This window comes from Molothrus aeneus, chromosome 2 (assembly GCF_037042795.1).
Source record: "Molothrus aeneus isolate 106 chromosome 2, BPBGC_Maene_1.0, whole genome shotgun sequence".
NCBI classification, from domain to species: Eukaryota; Metazoa; Chordata; class Aves; order Passeriformes; family Icteridae; genus Molothrus; species Molothrus aeneus.
The window spans coordinates 16,212,491-16,227,995 of NC_089647.1; the positions used below are offsets into that span (position 1 = coordinate 16,212,491).

The 15,505-nt window shown below is 38.6% G+C and overlaps 2 protein-coding genes across 4 annotated transcripts in view; one reads left to right on the forward strand and one right to left on the reverse strand.

Moving 5' to 3' along the window:
• CMSS1 (cms1 ribosomal small subunit homolog) overlaps positions 1 to 15,505 on the reverse strand; it is a 227,879-nt gene that overhangs the window by 88,731 nt on the left and 123,643 nt on the right. The window contains exon 1 of one of the 2 annotated variants that reach the window (XM_066571992.1): positions 5,751 to 5,933. The exons of the other annotated variant lie outside the window; for it this stretch is intronic. Within the exon in view, the coding sequence (XP_066428089.1) occupies positions 5,751 to 5,772 (22 nt within the window). The 5' untranslated portion in view covers positions 5,773 to 5,933. Of the gene's footprint in view, positions 1 to 5,750; positions 5,934 to 15,505 lie in introns of those variants that run through there. 2 annotated transcript variants of the gene reach the window in all.
• Positions 1 to 15,505, forward strand: part of FILIP1L (filamin A interacting protein 1 like) — a 173,795-nt gene that overhangs the window by 55,117 nt on the left and 103,173 nt on the right. The gene's annotated exons all lie outside the window — the stretch shown is intronic.

Genomic DNA, 15,505 nt, shown 5'->3' on the forward strand with positions numbered 1-15,505 from the left:
CCCAATGTAAAAGCTTGATTTGCATAGAAATTCCGTCTCCAAACCTGAATATTTTAGAAATCTATTCAATTATATAAGTCAGACATTCTATTTTTTTCTGTTATGGGGTCTAAAAAAGTATTAGTCAACTTTTGTGCTGTTCTACCTTGTGACAACTCCACACTGTGGAATGTTAGAAATGAGGCAACTGAGGTCAGGAGCAGTCCTTGTAGTTTAACTCTGTAGTCATTTAGACTGAAAGAATGTTTATTTTCAGCTCCCACACAGGCATTCATAGAAGCTTTTAGAGGGATCAAAATGTCCCATTAGCATTCCCCTGAGCTGCTACAATACAATTCAGGCCCAAAGTCATTAAAATTTGGTGTCAAGAAGTAGACTTTTTGTAATTTTAATTGTTTCCTAATTAGAGAAGAGACTATAGGGCATGTGTGTCTTATAAAGTTACATAACAAAAATAGCATTAATTTTAACAATTTTCTAAATGCAGATGTAAACAATTAGCCAAAATATTGCCTCAAATATTATCATGTTCAATTAAAAAAAAGTGCTTTTAAAAGCACTTAAATGCAGTTATAGTAGGAAAGCCATAAAATCCTATTTTAGTGATGTAACAAGTCTAATCTGAACCAGGTGCATGAAACATCAATCCTAGAATGTCTTTATTCTGTGGGTTTATATAAAAAAGAGATGAGACCAAATCTGCACCTAAATTCAACAAAATAAATTTTTTAGAGAAATACAAGGGCTGAATTAATGGAAGACCATGTGGACAGATCAACTGATTTTGTCACAACATATTGTTCAAATCATCAAATTCAGCTTTCCCTGTCCACCAAATTCATTGTTCTCTTTGTCCCTCCCAGTTTCTGCCAAACACTGATGTGTGAGAGCAGGACAAGGCAAGCAAGATAAAGATCCTTGAGATGGGTGGCTCCAATCACATGCCATTCTGTTTTCTACAACTGCATAATAGACTACAATTTTTAAAATTTTATTTAATATATCACCTATTATTTGGTGTGTATATATATATAAAATATATATTATTAGTAAGCATTATGTCCTCACATACATTTTCCCAGCTTGCCTTGAAATCTCCCAGCATACATTTCCTCACTTTTTCTGTGCTTCCATGCCCAGTTTCACTGAGCTGTGTATTGTAAGCTAGAAATTTTCTTTCTCTTGTGCTCAAGATCTTCTGTGCTTCTCCCCTGTGTTCCTGCACCTTTACCAATTCTTCCTTAGCAATAAAAAATTTACAATAGACTTTTCTCCTCTTTTTCTACCCCCATAGTAAACAGATTCCTTCACTTATTATGTGCCAGAGCAAAAAAACAAAATTAAAGAACTAGGTATTCTGCTTCTGGCATAAATGACAGCCCAACTATTAGGACCTTTGCTTCTTCTCTAGAAGGAAGCTTTATAGGCCTTAGTTATTTTTTTAGGTTTTGTTTTTTCAGAGTGAGACAAAGAAAAATGTATAGTTCTGTAGCCCACCAGCAGTGTCAGGGTAGTCAGCTTGCTCCTAGGGATGACAACATCCATAGGACAAGCAACAACCAGTGACAACTCATCACCAAGCAATGAAAGTACAAATAAAAGTAAATACTGACAAAGTTTAGAGTTTGGAACAGTAAAAAAAGCAAAGCAGGAAACATAAATGTGGGATGGAGGACCCCAGCTGAAGGGAGACAGAGACAAGTGACAATACGAAGCTGTGCAGCCCACGGGAGACCACCAAGTCTGGGATTAAATCCCACAAAAAGCTTCCAGAACACACTCAGGTTTGTTCTGAAAAACTGATGGGCATATGGGAATTATGAATATCAATAAATATCTTATTGAAGCAGCTCCTTATTTGATTAAAAGATCAGGAAGTATAGGAATCAAATGTCAGCCAACAGAAATGTCACACTTCTCCAAGCTCAAAGAACATTGCAACCTTAAAAAAACCCACATTGGGTTGAAGTGCCTGATTTAATTCTAAATATCTGAAGAGGGGAAAAAAAACCCCAAACCAGGGCCAGTGCTGCATTTGGGGTTGGAAAGCAAAGCAGAGCAGTGACAGTTTTGTTCTAGTTTTAGATGTGCAGTACACAGAATCAGCTGAAAATAGCCAGGCAATGATGCCTGCTGCATTCTGGAGATTAGGATCAGGCAAAGGCTTTATGCTGGCTGCCAGCACTTGAATAGTTTTGAGACATTTCAGAAGACTACGTGATTCCAGAAGACCTTTTTTGTTTTTAAACTCGAGGGTGCTTTTAATAGATGTTGAGTACAGTCAGGCCTTGTTTGAGAAAGGCTCTGCTTATCTCAAAATAAGCAGGATCCAGACAAAATGTTGCATAGGGTCATTGCCTCCTAAGGACATCTTTGAGTAGGAGCTCTTCCCATTGTGTTGAAAAAATGGAACTTGAAGGTGAAGCCAACTTTGTTGGCTCTTTGATTCTCATGTATGGTCCCTAACTGGTAGCAAAAGGTGTAAGCTGAATAGTCAGGGCAAGGGCAGTACTGGATGGACAGCAACTCCAGGACAAAAGCAGTGCCTGAAAAGCTTGCTCCTGGATTTCAAGCTGTGAATATCATCTGCCCTCAGCAACTGCAGCTTGGAGCAAAAGTGATGAGGGAATTACTGTTAGCTCTCCCCCACCTAAGCAGGCTCCTCACCACATACGAGAGAACAGTCACAAGCACTAAGGGAAATGTGCTCATGTTTTGGCCAACAGGGTGTGAATTTAGCAAGAGATGATAATTGGTGTGATTTAAAAAACCTGCACAATTCCTCCATTCTTTCTGTGAGCAGTGACAACTGGATGGCTACTGGATTCTAACCTGAATTGAACCAAAGCATCTGGAAAACTGAGACAACAAAACAAAACACTTATTCCACTTTTGACACACAGTAGTCAACAGCTATAGAAATCCTTTCCCCCCTTTTTTTTTTCGCCCAAGAATTGGAAATAGTGACTCACTAGCTGTGCATCCTACAAATCCTACCCCCTGAAAGGAAGTTTAATCGTTCACAGCCACTCCCATCACACTGCAGTCAGTTGAAAAAGCTTTCCTTTTTAAAGGAAACTTGTGATTTTCAGAGTATTTTCCCCTCACACTGAAGGAAGCTGTTTAAATCTCTCTCCTTTATTACATGCTCCAGACCAAGCAGTCTGAAGACAGGGAAATGGATTAGATAAACAGAAATATTTTTGTTATGACCTAATTTAAGGATCTTAAAAATAATACAATAACTTCAAAAACCAAAAGGCATCAAAAGGCTTAAAAATATTGCAAAGACAGGAGAGTGCAAGATATCTGCCAAGTATTGATAGAGTAACCTTTAACTTGAATGAGAAACAGGAGGCATTCAGAGACACATGGTTACCATTCACACAAATTTATTACCAGGGCATTTTTGTTACTGTAATACTCTTTATACCAGGAGCCATATGCAATGGCTCAGCCTTTTATGTGCAATGTCCGTTTATGTCATGTTGGTGAAAATGAAAGAAAGGTTTGAATTTGGAACTTGCTGCCTGCCAGTACAATGTAAAAGATCAAGGTAGTTCAGCTTCTGCTCTTTGTAAAAGAAATCAACAGCCCTAGGAGAAAGCAATCTTGCAGCTTTTACAAAATTCACAGTTAACAACAGAGGAGATGGCTATGACACAAAATTATACTTGCCCCATAATAAATGCACTTAACATCAGTCTAGGACACTTCAAATTACACCTTTAATAAAACTGCCTAATGTTTCTATCAAACTAATGAATGCACTGCTTCTTTGATTACCTGAAAAATTAATTTGTGCATTTGCACTAGCACTGAAACTTCATTACCATTACTGCTTGTTCTACAGAATACCTTTAGTAAACCACTTTCTACATCACCATCAATGGTTTTCAAAGCAGATGCACATTCCCTCTCTACTGCAATTCCCTCATTAATTAATTATACAGTTTATATTATTTTCCATAATGCACTCCATCTTCTTAAGAAGCACTTAAGACATTGCAGCAGCCTGAGTAAAAAACTCCAAATTACAAATAGTAAGAACTTCTCCTTATCAGGCAGTAAATGTCTAGGACCCAAATAAGGTGAAGTAATTGTAAACTGGAGAAATAATGAGTTGTAAGAAAAATTATTCCAAATCTTATCTTATGCTTTTCCAATGGGTGTCTGCCTCCACCTGTAAACCAAATTCACATCAGGAAGATAAAATGGGAAGAACTCCTCAGCCACATGCTGCTCACTACCAAGGTCTTTGATTCTCATGTATGATGCCTGACCTCAAATTGCTCCTTCGTTTGTTGCATTTATGGCTTCTCCTAAAATAGTTTACTTTAGGAGAAGAAAAATACTATGCCTAAATCCACAGGAAACACCACTGCCCCAACTCTAACCTGCATTTGTGTCTCCTCTTACTGCTACTTTCAGTTCCACTGCAAGTGTCTGTATCTTACGGTCATGTCCTGTACTCCTTGTCATCTCTCTGAGCTTATTGGCACAGCCCAATACTGCACTGTAAAGCCCTGAATTTATGCTCAGATGGCTGCTGAGAGAAACGCCTTCCCTTTTTGTTTGATACAACATGCCAGTGGGGTTCTTCACAATAAAGCAGGGACAGAGGAGTTGCAACCAAGTGGAGCTCCACAGGACACCTGGCACAGTGGACAGTGCCCAGCCCAACACCTCTGAGAACTCCAACCTGACACAGTCACAAGAAAACTACATGTTTTAATGGCTCCTTCTCTTTTTCTTTACCACAATGCAGCCAGAGACAAAAGCAGCAAGGCTACAGCTGAGGTTAAATCTAAACAAAACTCTTCTCATAGGTAAAGGGAGATGGGCTTATTAAGAAATATTGTATCCTGTGAATTCATGAAACCTCAAAAGCAAAAGAACATCATTTTCTTTGCTCCAAAGAAAATCAAAGTGTCTTCATGCAATACACTTCCTCCCCTAGTTTCCCTGACAATTGCTTCATCAAGACTGTCCCTTTTCCAGCATCTTTCTACTAAAAAGTTTTCTTTGGAGAATAATAGTGCATTGTACAGATGAAACAGCTTGTTTTGCATCTTTGTTGGCTTAAAAAAACCCCAAACCAAACAACAAATGCAAAAGCCACCCCAAAGCAACAAGAAAGAATAATCTTTTACTCAGAAAAAGCATTCCTAACATAAGAAGAAAAAAAAAATACCCCACGCACACAGCAGAAAGATTGGTGATTGTCTCACTCTGCTGGAATGCTTTACAAAATCCCTTATATCCCCATATGGAATAAAAAGTCTCAGCAGTTCTTGATACTTCACCTATATTTTACAAATACCTCAGCTGAGAGGTCATGTAAATTTTGCTTTAAGTTCTTCAGTGTGCTTAGGTATCTTTATAGGTATTTTAAAGGCGAATTTCAGAAGACAAATGCCATTTAACCAACATAGAAGATCACAGTGGAAAGGAAAGAGGAAAGCTAATTCTAATTCCAATTTCCCACGAGTTACACATTAAATTCTGTGACATTTCAATGGGATTGATAGTAAGACCAATATGACCTAAATGCTGCTCACCCAATGAACACACACCACCCTACCCCACCCCAGAAGTCACAGGTTTCCAACCAGGGTTGTACCATACTGAAATAGAATATTGGCCACAGACAGTGCCTCTCACAATGGGTGTAAAGTGTAGGGGACACAGCATTATCTAAGTCACCGGGTGTTACAGACATCACAAATGCACATAATGGTTTATCTTACCTGTTAACTTGGGGGATTTCATAGGTACACTTCAATTCCTGTTCAAGGCCACAAAACAGGAAACAAACTTTTTTGCAAATCAAGGCAGTTAGAGAATTTTAAGGGTCTATTCTCTCAATAAATACAATAATCTGAAATTGTTAAGTGAAATATTAAAAAGAAATGTTCTGTCCAGCTTTGCACATTCATGGAGATGGCTGCTTTCTTCCTCAGCAGCTGCTAAGGGAGAACTTCAGGAAGCTGCAATGTTGCCATGGAAGACATTGTTACCTCAAACCTTTAATAACAGCTGAAGCACAGTGTAGGCTGGTGCAGCACAGTAAAATTGCACAAGAGATTAAGGAAGCATCATTTGGGTAGGGCAATGTAACAATTTCACGCCACTTGTGACCAATCTCTTGCTGCTCCTGTTGTGCAATTAATGCCATTCACACATTAACAAAGGAAAAAAAGAAAAATCCTCAAGGCTTCACTGCTTTTCCTGAAGTGAGTACCCTGTTGCTCTGTTATTATAGAGACATTTCTATTGGTATGGATGACAGATTGAGGGTTTATCAATTACTAATTCCCAAAAGCTGCTTTAAAGCTTCCATTTCACAGATTTTTTAACTCAAGTTCCATATTAGAAGAGGGGATTAGTGTCACTGTTATAGAGATTACTGCACATTAGTATAAAGACTTACAGAATTTTGAGTCAGTGCCATCAAAGCAGAGCACTGTGCTGTATGGAAATCTGTTGCTGCTCTTATAATAGCTCATAATATGTTCAGAAATGCACCAAATCTGAAAAAAAAGTCTCAGCCCTAATTCATTATGTTCATATACTTAAAATAATGCATGCAGTGCTTTACAATCCTTTGCTCTTCCATAAACATGGTGTAATTTTGAAATTTAAGCAAAAAGACTGCTCTGATTTATTTGCAGATTAAGTTGTATTTTTGTGCTAAATGCTCAGCTGCTCTGCCGAACAGACCAAATCATGACATTTGTTCATATATGGTTATTCTCAGTTAAAAGCTCTCTCCATCTGCCTGGAGGTTTATTAATAACTCATCACCATGGTATCACAGCATCTTAAGGAAAATAAAACACAGAGATAGTTGCTAGGCTCTCCAGCCTCTAGGGCTAAAAGGGAATATTTCTTGAGGAAGACTGGGAGAAACTCTTTTCTGCATTCACTTATCACCCTTGAGGGTAAGGCTAAGCCAAGAGATGGCCCCCATACTGTGTTCTGAAAGCTGCAAGTATTGTAGCCATCACTCAAACACGTCACCCAGGATCCAATTCTCTGCACTAACACATTAAAAACAAATATCCAGAAATCCAAACTGTGAAGGAAACCTAAGAAAAAGAGATTGGGTGAAGGAATGCATCAATTTCTGCAGCACTCCCATTTAACCCTCAAAAGGATTCTGCAGCCACATCACTGTTGCCCCCAATCATATTAACCACACTAAGCTGTTTGCTAACATGCACTGAACCCTGCACTGCCTTGCTGCAAACACATCTGACATTAGTGGGGGAAACAGTGAACAGGTCCATGACACATCCTGTACCCAGAAGGGCTTCGGCTTCAGCTGTTTCTCACAAGTATTTTCAAATGTACTGAATTTGAGAAGTGCAACCCTTTACCTGGAACACTGTACCCATTGATACTGAGAGAGGAGAGGTCTCTGTGGTTCTGACAAGTTTAAGCTCCAGAAGAAACAGGCAGTCTGCACTCTTGTAAATTATCTGCTTCAATATGTGAAGTCAGCTCTAAATATGCTAAGATCTTCAGAACACTAATATAGGGAAGCATCAAACTTAAATGCAGTGAGCAGAGCACACAGGGCTGGCTTGCAGATCACATCCCTTTTCAAAAAGCATGTACTGTGAAGGTTGCCACACTATTATTCCAGGAAACAATGTGACTGCATGGGAAAATCTGTAAAAACAACATGTATAATGCAGGGTACAAGAGTGTGTTTCCTACTTACAAATAACTACAGTATTGACTAAATGTCTTTAAGGCCAAAGAGCAATGAAGTCAGAAATCACACCTTCAGTTGGTATGCTACTCTGATGAAGTGACTTGTGAGCAGGAAAGCTTTACAGAATCATTACATCTTCTGTCAGGAAGAAACATCCAGCCATGCTAACTATCCAATCTACCCTCTGAGAGAGGGACTGTCAGGGGTTACACCATTTCCTTCCCTCTTCCCTGCTCAGACCAGAAAGCCACCATGGTCGCAGAAAGAACCATAGGATGTGGCAGATTCATCTCCAGTGCCACCTCATTCAAGTCACAGCACCCATTTGTTTCTTCACATGTAAGGTTAACCCAGCAAAAAGATCATGTGGCTCAGGGGACAGGGAAGACCAGAAACACCAGAGCCTTTCCCACTGAAGGGCTGGCATGACACAAAAAGCCACAAGCAGCAAGCCTGCCACACTCCCCCAGAGACACTGCCATAGCTCAACATATTTCCTCTCAGAAGGGTTTTCATTCTCATGTGCTATTTATTCAGTATTTTAGAAAAGGGAAAACTGCTTTTTATCACGTCTTTTTCACACTCATATTACTGCATACTGAAGCAGAAGTCTGCCACCTCCATTAAATATAAGAGGCTGTATTTTGATCTCTGAGGTGGCCTCATGTTAAGTTTCAAGAGCACTTAAGCACAGGAGGAGACTCTTGCCCTTCAGCTGCTTGGCTAATTAGTGCAAGCAACAAGAAACCAGAAAACCTCTTTATTTTTGCTAGATAGTTGTAGTTTTGAGAGGCAATGATTCCAGCAATATGAAGCTGTGTGTTACTTAGGGTCCTCCTTTAGGGAGAAAAAGAAACATTGGGTCAAGGTAAAACTGTCTGGAAACAAACAAATCACCCTGATCTAACCCTGCCTGTAAGGGTGCATTTTGTCCATCTCTGTACCCAAAACATATAGAACTAATTCTATTTTCTAGAGCAGCAATTGTTGATTGATGAGTCATCTTTCCTGTAAATTTATTTTTTTAAGTGATTTTGGCATTGTTCCTTGAAATTCCTCTCTGGCTATGTAATGGAAATTTTGACCTCATACTCTGGTCTCTTTAACATCACAGATACAGAGATTATGAGTTTATGAAGACCAAACAATTGAACAAAGGATGCAATGTAGAAATCTGTAGCTCGAAAAGAAAGCAAGCTGTACTAAATAAACTCACAATTAAATATTTAACTGTGTGGCCATTAGGTTATGTTCCTAATAATACAGCAACTCACTTATTGAAATTAAGAATTCATGGGAGAGAGCGTTGCTTCCCTATTTTTTCTCCCAAAATTGATTATGTGGTTAAAGTTGCTGGCAAGTGAAACTCACCAAAATATATCAAAATTTAGTGTTTTCCTATTAATTAGCAACTCCCCATATTACAGTTTCTAAAGCATACTGCAATTAGTTGTCAGAAAACACAAAGTAGAAAAATGTAAGCCAGAAGAGAGTGGAAAGAAAACAAAAGCACCAAAGAATACATTCATGAGACATAATTATTGCAGAGGGCAGCATAAAACTCTTCAGACTGCAACCACCAAGAGTAAGGGCTTCTCTTCCCTATTCTCCCTCTGTCTGGGGGCAATGGAGAGAGTACATGGTAGCTCAAAGTCCTCAGCTATGCTGAGTTCAAAGCATATGACAAAGAACTCAGAATTTTGAATTGCCTTAGTCGAACAAGAAGAATTAGATAGATTTTTATAGCAAGAATAAAAATGAACACATCTGAGAACTACTTCAATTTATCTAAAATATCAATATCATTAAATAAATGAGAATCTCTTCCTTCCACCCAGCCTGGATTCAGCTGTCAGGAAAACTCCACAGTGCTCAGAAACAGGCAGTGCTGTAGGCACCTGCTGGAGCCTGGAGCCAGCATTTGCAATTAGCCAATTGCAAGTCATCATGGTGAGCTAAATCCATGGAGTGGCACATTCATGGCTCATGAAAGCCAAGCCTATTGAAAATAAATTTACATGCCTATCTTCCAGTTGTTAAGTGGGATGGCCCAGGGACGTGACAACATGAGTTTCAAATTATGCATTCTTGGAAAAACTCTAAACATGATTTCTCAGAATGACAACACTTTCACGGTCTCTGGTAATTCTTCATGATCATGCCAGAGGGCATCCCACTCCATCCCACCCATGTCTACCTTGCTCCACCAACCAGTTTTCATTCAGGCTGAGCATAAGGGATCACATATTTGGGAATGAGCTCTATGAGTTTCTCTAACCACAGGGCAGCCCACACCAGTCTCTTCACAGGTTTCATTAGACACGGAACAACTTAAAAGGCCAATTCAAACCAGAAAGATCACAGCAAATTTGAAGCTTTGGAGACAGTCAGTGCTCTTGCCCATCAACATGGCACTCTGAATGGAAAGTGTGCATCCAGCAGTAAATTGGCTCTGCCTAGGTAGGCTGGGACATGTGACTGTGCTGCTGGGACTGCTTTGAAACTAATAGGAACATCTGTTCTCAGTCTGTCCCGTGGATTTGAGGGAATGAGTTAATGTGACTTCTACAAGTGTGATGGCTGACTGATAAGGTTTCAGAAAACACTTGCGATAAGATACTACTGAAAAAAAAAATCCACGTTTTATAACATTCCCAGCTCGATCATAACTTTAATGAGGTTGAGTCCCCAAAAGAAGACAGTAAAATTATTTGGTTTTTACCTTTTCAGTCTCAGCAATCAACCTAACAGCTGGTAAAACTCATTGTTATTTAAAAAAAAACCCAAACAAACCAACCTTCAGATTTTCATGTAGAGAACATCTATAAAAAAACAGCTCAAAGTTTCTGAGAGCAGGTAACAGCCAAGCTGAAACTGTTGAAACTGTTTCTATATATATTAATAGCTCAGAGATGACTGCAGATTAGTAAAACAAAGCCTCAGGTGAAATACAGATTTTTAATGCAAGCTAGTACAGACTCCCTTACATACAGTGACCAGTGGGTGCAGGAGAGAAATGGCCAAAAGCTTTCTTATTACATTGATGCAATTTTAAGTAAAGCGTTTTCAAATTCTCCATGTCATTCTCTTCAGCTTCATAGGCAAACTTTCACTGATGCAAATAGAAGTCAATACTGAGGGAGATGGGCGTCCTTTTGAGTCACAACATATAAACATCGTAAGAATAGTTGGGCAGAACATGGGGAAAAATATTTAGCATCTGTGTAGTTCCTTCAGCTGCTAGGGAAACATCCACCAGATGTTCCTAGATGTTACCTCAGCTGCCTCCCAAACCACTATCACATCTGCTCTCTTCCTTGTTAAATACCAGTGGTAACTGAACTAATGTTTCACTTAACTCATCTTTGTAAAATATCCTCAACACCCCTGAGGAACTTCTTTTTAAGGAGTTATGCTACCACAAAAAGCAATGTGAAAATCCCCTGTGATTACATGATTGAATTTCCTGAAATTCTCTAGTTATTTAATATATAGGGAATACCATAATCTATATAAAAGTATTATTGGAAGTGATGATATCTTTTCATAAACACAAGTATTGAAACAGCAACAGAAATAATTGTTCACAGAAACGACGAGAATTAAAGAGGAAAATGGGAAGGCAGAAACTCCATTGTTATTAAATGCTCCGCCTTATCAGGGACACCAAAATTCTTCCTCAGGACCTTCCTTATATACCTAGAACTGAAACTATTTTCTGTGTTCAGCTACTGAAAATCCTCTCAGCCTATCACCTTTGTGGTATGCAAGATTCGCCTACACTTAGCAGCAGTGGAAGAGTTGCAATTGTATCCAGTAGAGAAGAGGAAGGAACACAAAAAAACCCCAAACCACCAAAAAACGTCGCGCACAAAAAAGAAAAAAAACTCAAACCACCAAACACAAACACCACACAGATCAAAATGTCTTATCTTAACACTTTTTATTCTGGAATTTTAAAAATTCAAGTTTACACATAAGCCATACAGAGCATTTGTATATGATCTAAAATAATCCAAAAGTAATTGGATTCCTAAGACTGTTAGTCCAGTTTACCTGTTATTCTCGATGATCATCATTTCCAAAATGTGTCTAGAAGTAATGATTACTTATTCCAAACTCTCACAAGTTATTCTCCAAACTTTGTATTTTCAACCCAAAACATTTTTCTAGTTATTTTCCAGGTATGCTGTACTCTACTATGTAATGTAGAGAAAAATACAATAAAGACATCAGAAAAGCAAAAAATGTACAAATCCATGTCACCACTATGCTCTAGCTGATACCCTGCATGACCCCAAACAAATCACTTAGCTGCATTCCCACCAAAAATGGAGAGGGCTCCAGACTCTGAAAAATGACTGTCAGACCAAAAAATATTTACAGAGCAGCTTGCAATCATCAAACAGAAGGCTCTGCAAATGGAAAGTATTACAACATATGGGATGTTCTAGCCATGTGTTTAAAAAAAACCCATAAGAGCAGAAAAAAGAACCTTCACAATCATGACTAGGCACATGTTCCAAACAGAAGTTAAAATCCTGCTTCTCCGGTATAGCTCTTTAATTTTTCATTACTTATACTTAATTAATACTATATCTATAAACAAGAGAAATAAATCAGAAGCTCATTCATACAAATAAAAGCTGCTGAAATACTTTGCAAACTGCAGGCACGACAAGGTTCTTGGAAAGAGGCAGTATCTAGTACCAGATTTCATTCCTAAAGCTAAAAGTTAAATTTCCAGGTACCAAGGTCTTTTCTGCAGGTTTCAGTCATCTTTATAAATTAAGGGATTAAAGGAAAATAAAAACAATGTATGTCACGTCAGGATGCAACAATGCACATACTAACCAGTGATTTGACAGATGGAATGAGACGCTCTTGCCTTTTATTTGCACATGAGAAATGAAAATAACTCAGCCTTTATTTGCAGATGAGAAATCAGGATACATTTATTTGCAGGAAGAGAGGGGATCACTATTTGAAAGGAACTCAGAAAGGTTCTTTTTCTTCTCCTTCTTGGTAAAATTTGGATGAAGGAACAATGAAACCAAATGCCACTGTTTTCTAGTGATATACTTGTTCAAGCAAACAAAGAAATAAATTCATGATTACAAAGAGATGCATAAAACCAGTTCCACCTTGTTTCCAAATGCATAGCATAAGCAAAGCAAAAGCCTACTATTTTCTCCACAATTATTTTTCCTTATTAAAAAAATCAGCTATACCTTTCATTCAACATGTAAATCTAAACAAATAACAGAAATAAGCATTTTCTCTCCATGTGTGAAATTAACGATTAACCTCAATAATTAAGAGCATCAGAGTGCCAAACACCCATTGGTTTCTCCAAGCATTCATCCATACTGCACATCTGACAGTGGTTTCAAAGAAAATCTGGACTGAATAATATGATTCAGATGTGAAGAGACTGACAATGAACAGCATTTTAGTACTGCTCAGTCACAAACCAGCAAGCTTTAGTACTGCATGTCCACATTAGGAAAAATGAAACAGCTTCTTCCGAGAACAACATGCTGGGTCTTTGACCCCTGTGCCTGCATTTTTCCTCTGAAAACCAGGGGAAATTTGTATGGCTGTAAGGAACAAAGGAAATGAGGATAACAATCTAGTGTAACTACTAAAAAAAATCACAACTTCGCTTTTAAAATCTTAGAAAAAAAAAAGTTAATTAATTACCCACTTTTGTAACTTTTAATAAAATAATTTTATGATGTTGTTGTTTTAAAAGAAAAATGTTCACAGCAGAATTAAAAACAAAGCCATAAAATACTTTTCTCAAAGATTACTAAGTGGACTGGATGGCCTATGATAATGCAAAAGCCACTCAGGGTAAGCATGTCCTGATGTTAGCATAAATGATTGGCCTACCCATGGCAAGGAGGCAACCACAGAGCTCTGGGAACAAAACATGAAACACAGTGACTTCTTCCACATTTTATAAGGGCCTTCCTTATATCCCTTCAAATTCCTACAGGAAAGGGTCTTTTGTCAGTTTTCATAACCACTAATTCTTCTATAAAATGAATGAAAGAACAAACACTGTAACTAGACTCATCATATTTCTCATGTCTTTTAGGCTATGGTGGACAGACAAATTTATCCTGCTTTAAAAGAAACTTCACAAATGCAAGTATATATCACAACACAGCATTAGCAGATTGTGATTACAGAACATTTTTGAGGGAGGCTTGGATGTGCTTGATCATATAATTCACAAGAAAAGACAGATGACTATGGATATGTTCCCACAATGAGGCACAATTTCCAAAATTCAAAGCCGAAAATAGATTTCAGAATAGAATTTGAGCAGATTTTTCAAAACCAGCAAGACAAAAATGACATGACTACAGACTTGTCCTGTCCCTATAATCTTTCTCTGGATAGATGACATACAAGACTAGGTGGCCAATGGTCTGACAATCTGTTTCTCAATGCTCAGTAGAAGCCAGATATAAAGAAGTGATCCCCTTTCTTAGCCAGTCTATCCATGCGACTGATGGTATGATCTTTTTATTACTTCATTTTTTAATGGCAGTCTTTTTACTGTTAATAGATGTGGTTTATGCAAATCTTATCCACCACAGATACAGATTTATAAATTACTCTAAATTACAGTGTTGTAATGGGACAGTGTTGACATGAAACTCAAGTAGTGTAGGATTTTCCAGAGGCAAAATGCCTAGAGCCAAAGTTTAATTTCAGCTCAGAAGCAGACTCCCTTTGCACCTTTAGGTTACTCATCTCCATTTCCTCCTCTCTAAACCTGCCTCCCAGGATAGTGCTAGAAGTTTACTTAATGAATGTGAATCATCTTAGCACTGCCTCCTGAAATCCAGATATAATCAATAATGAGCCGAAGCTTTACTTGGGCAAAAGCTGCATTTGAGGAAAAGCGTGCCTTCCATTATGCCTGTCAGAAGTGGTCTCACAAAACACCAAAAGCAAAGCTGTGCTGTTTTTATCTCTGCCAACAAATGCAGCAGTCTGCCTTTAAGTGTACTTAGCTTTCCTAGAGCCACACTCTGACCTGGGGCATCACAGCTTCTCTGCCAACCAGCTCAAGCTTGCAATGCAGGACACAGCAGCCAGGTGATAATCTGTGTGCACCTGCCTTCACAGCCCCCAGATGCAGAGCAAAGACATCACTGCTGGTGAGCATGCATCCTCTGCCAGGAGTGGCCTCTCCTCAGAGGAGATGTCTCCCTTTTCCTACACACAGCCAAAGGGCAGGTCAACTCCTCAAACTTGCCTAGCTGCTTGCATGATCATTCTCTAGTCATTTCCACCCAAGACACTTTAGCACAGATGAGCTCCCTCAACTTTTTTGGTTGTTCTGGGTCTGCTTGTTCTGACCAAAACAAGCCAGGGAACAATTGCAGCTGAGAAGGTGGGTATGAGAGGGCAGAATTTTGCAAGAGATGTGCTAAGTGTTTGTATGTGACCAGCACACCATTAATCAATGCCCAAGGACTTGTTCAAATTATGCAGCTGCCAGATGTGCTCTTCCCTGTGTCACTCACAAGACTCCACCATCATGAGACTCCCAGTGTACCAGATTTGATCACCTGCTCAAGTACTTTTGTATGCCGTGATCCCAGTTTTGGTATCAGTATCATGAAAATAATTTCAGGCACATATTCTTTAAGAGACTGTTTTTTTATGTAATACTAAACCGCTTTACATTATAGAGCAAAAGGAAGGGGGAGCTACTTGAAGTATTCTAACTGCTAAATGTCATTAACTTTCCATCTGGTC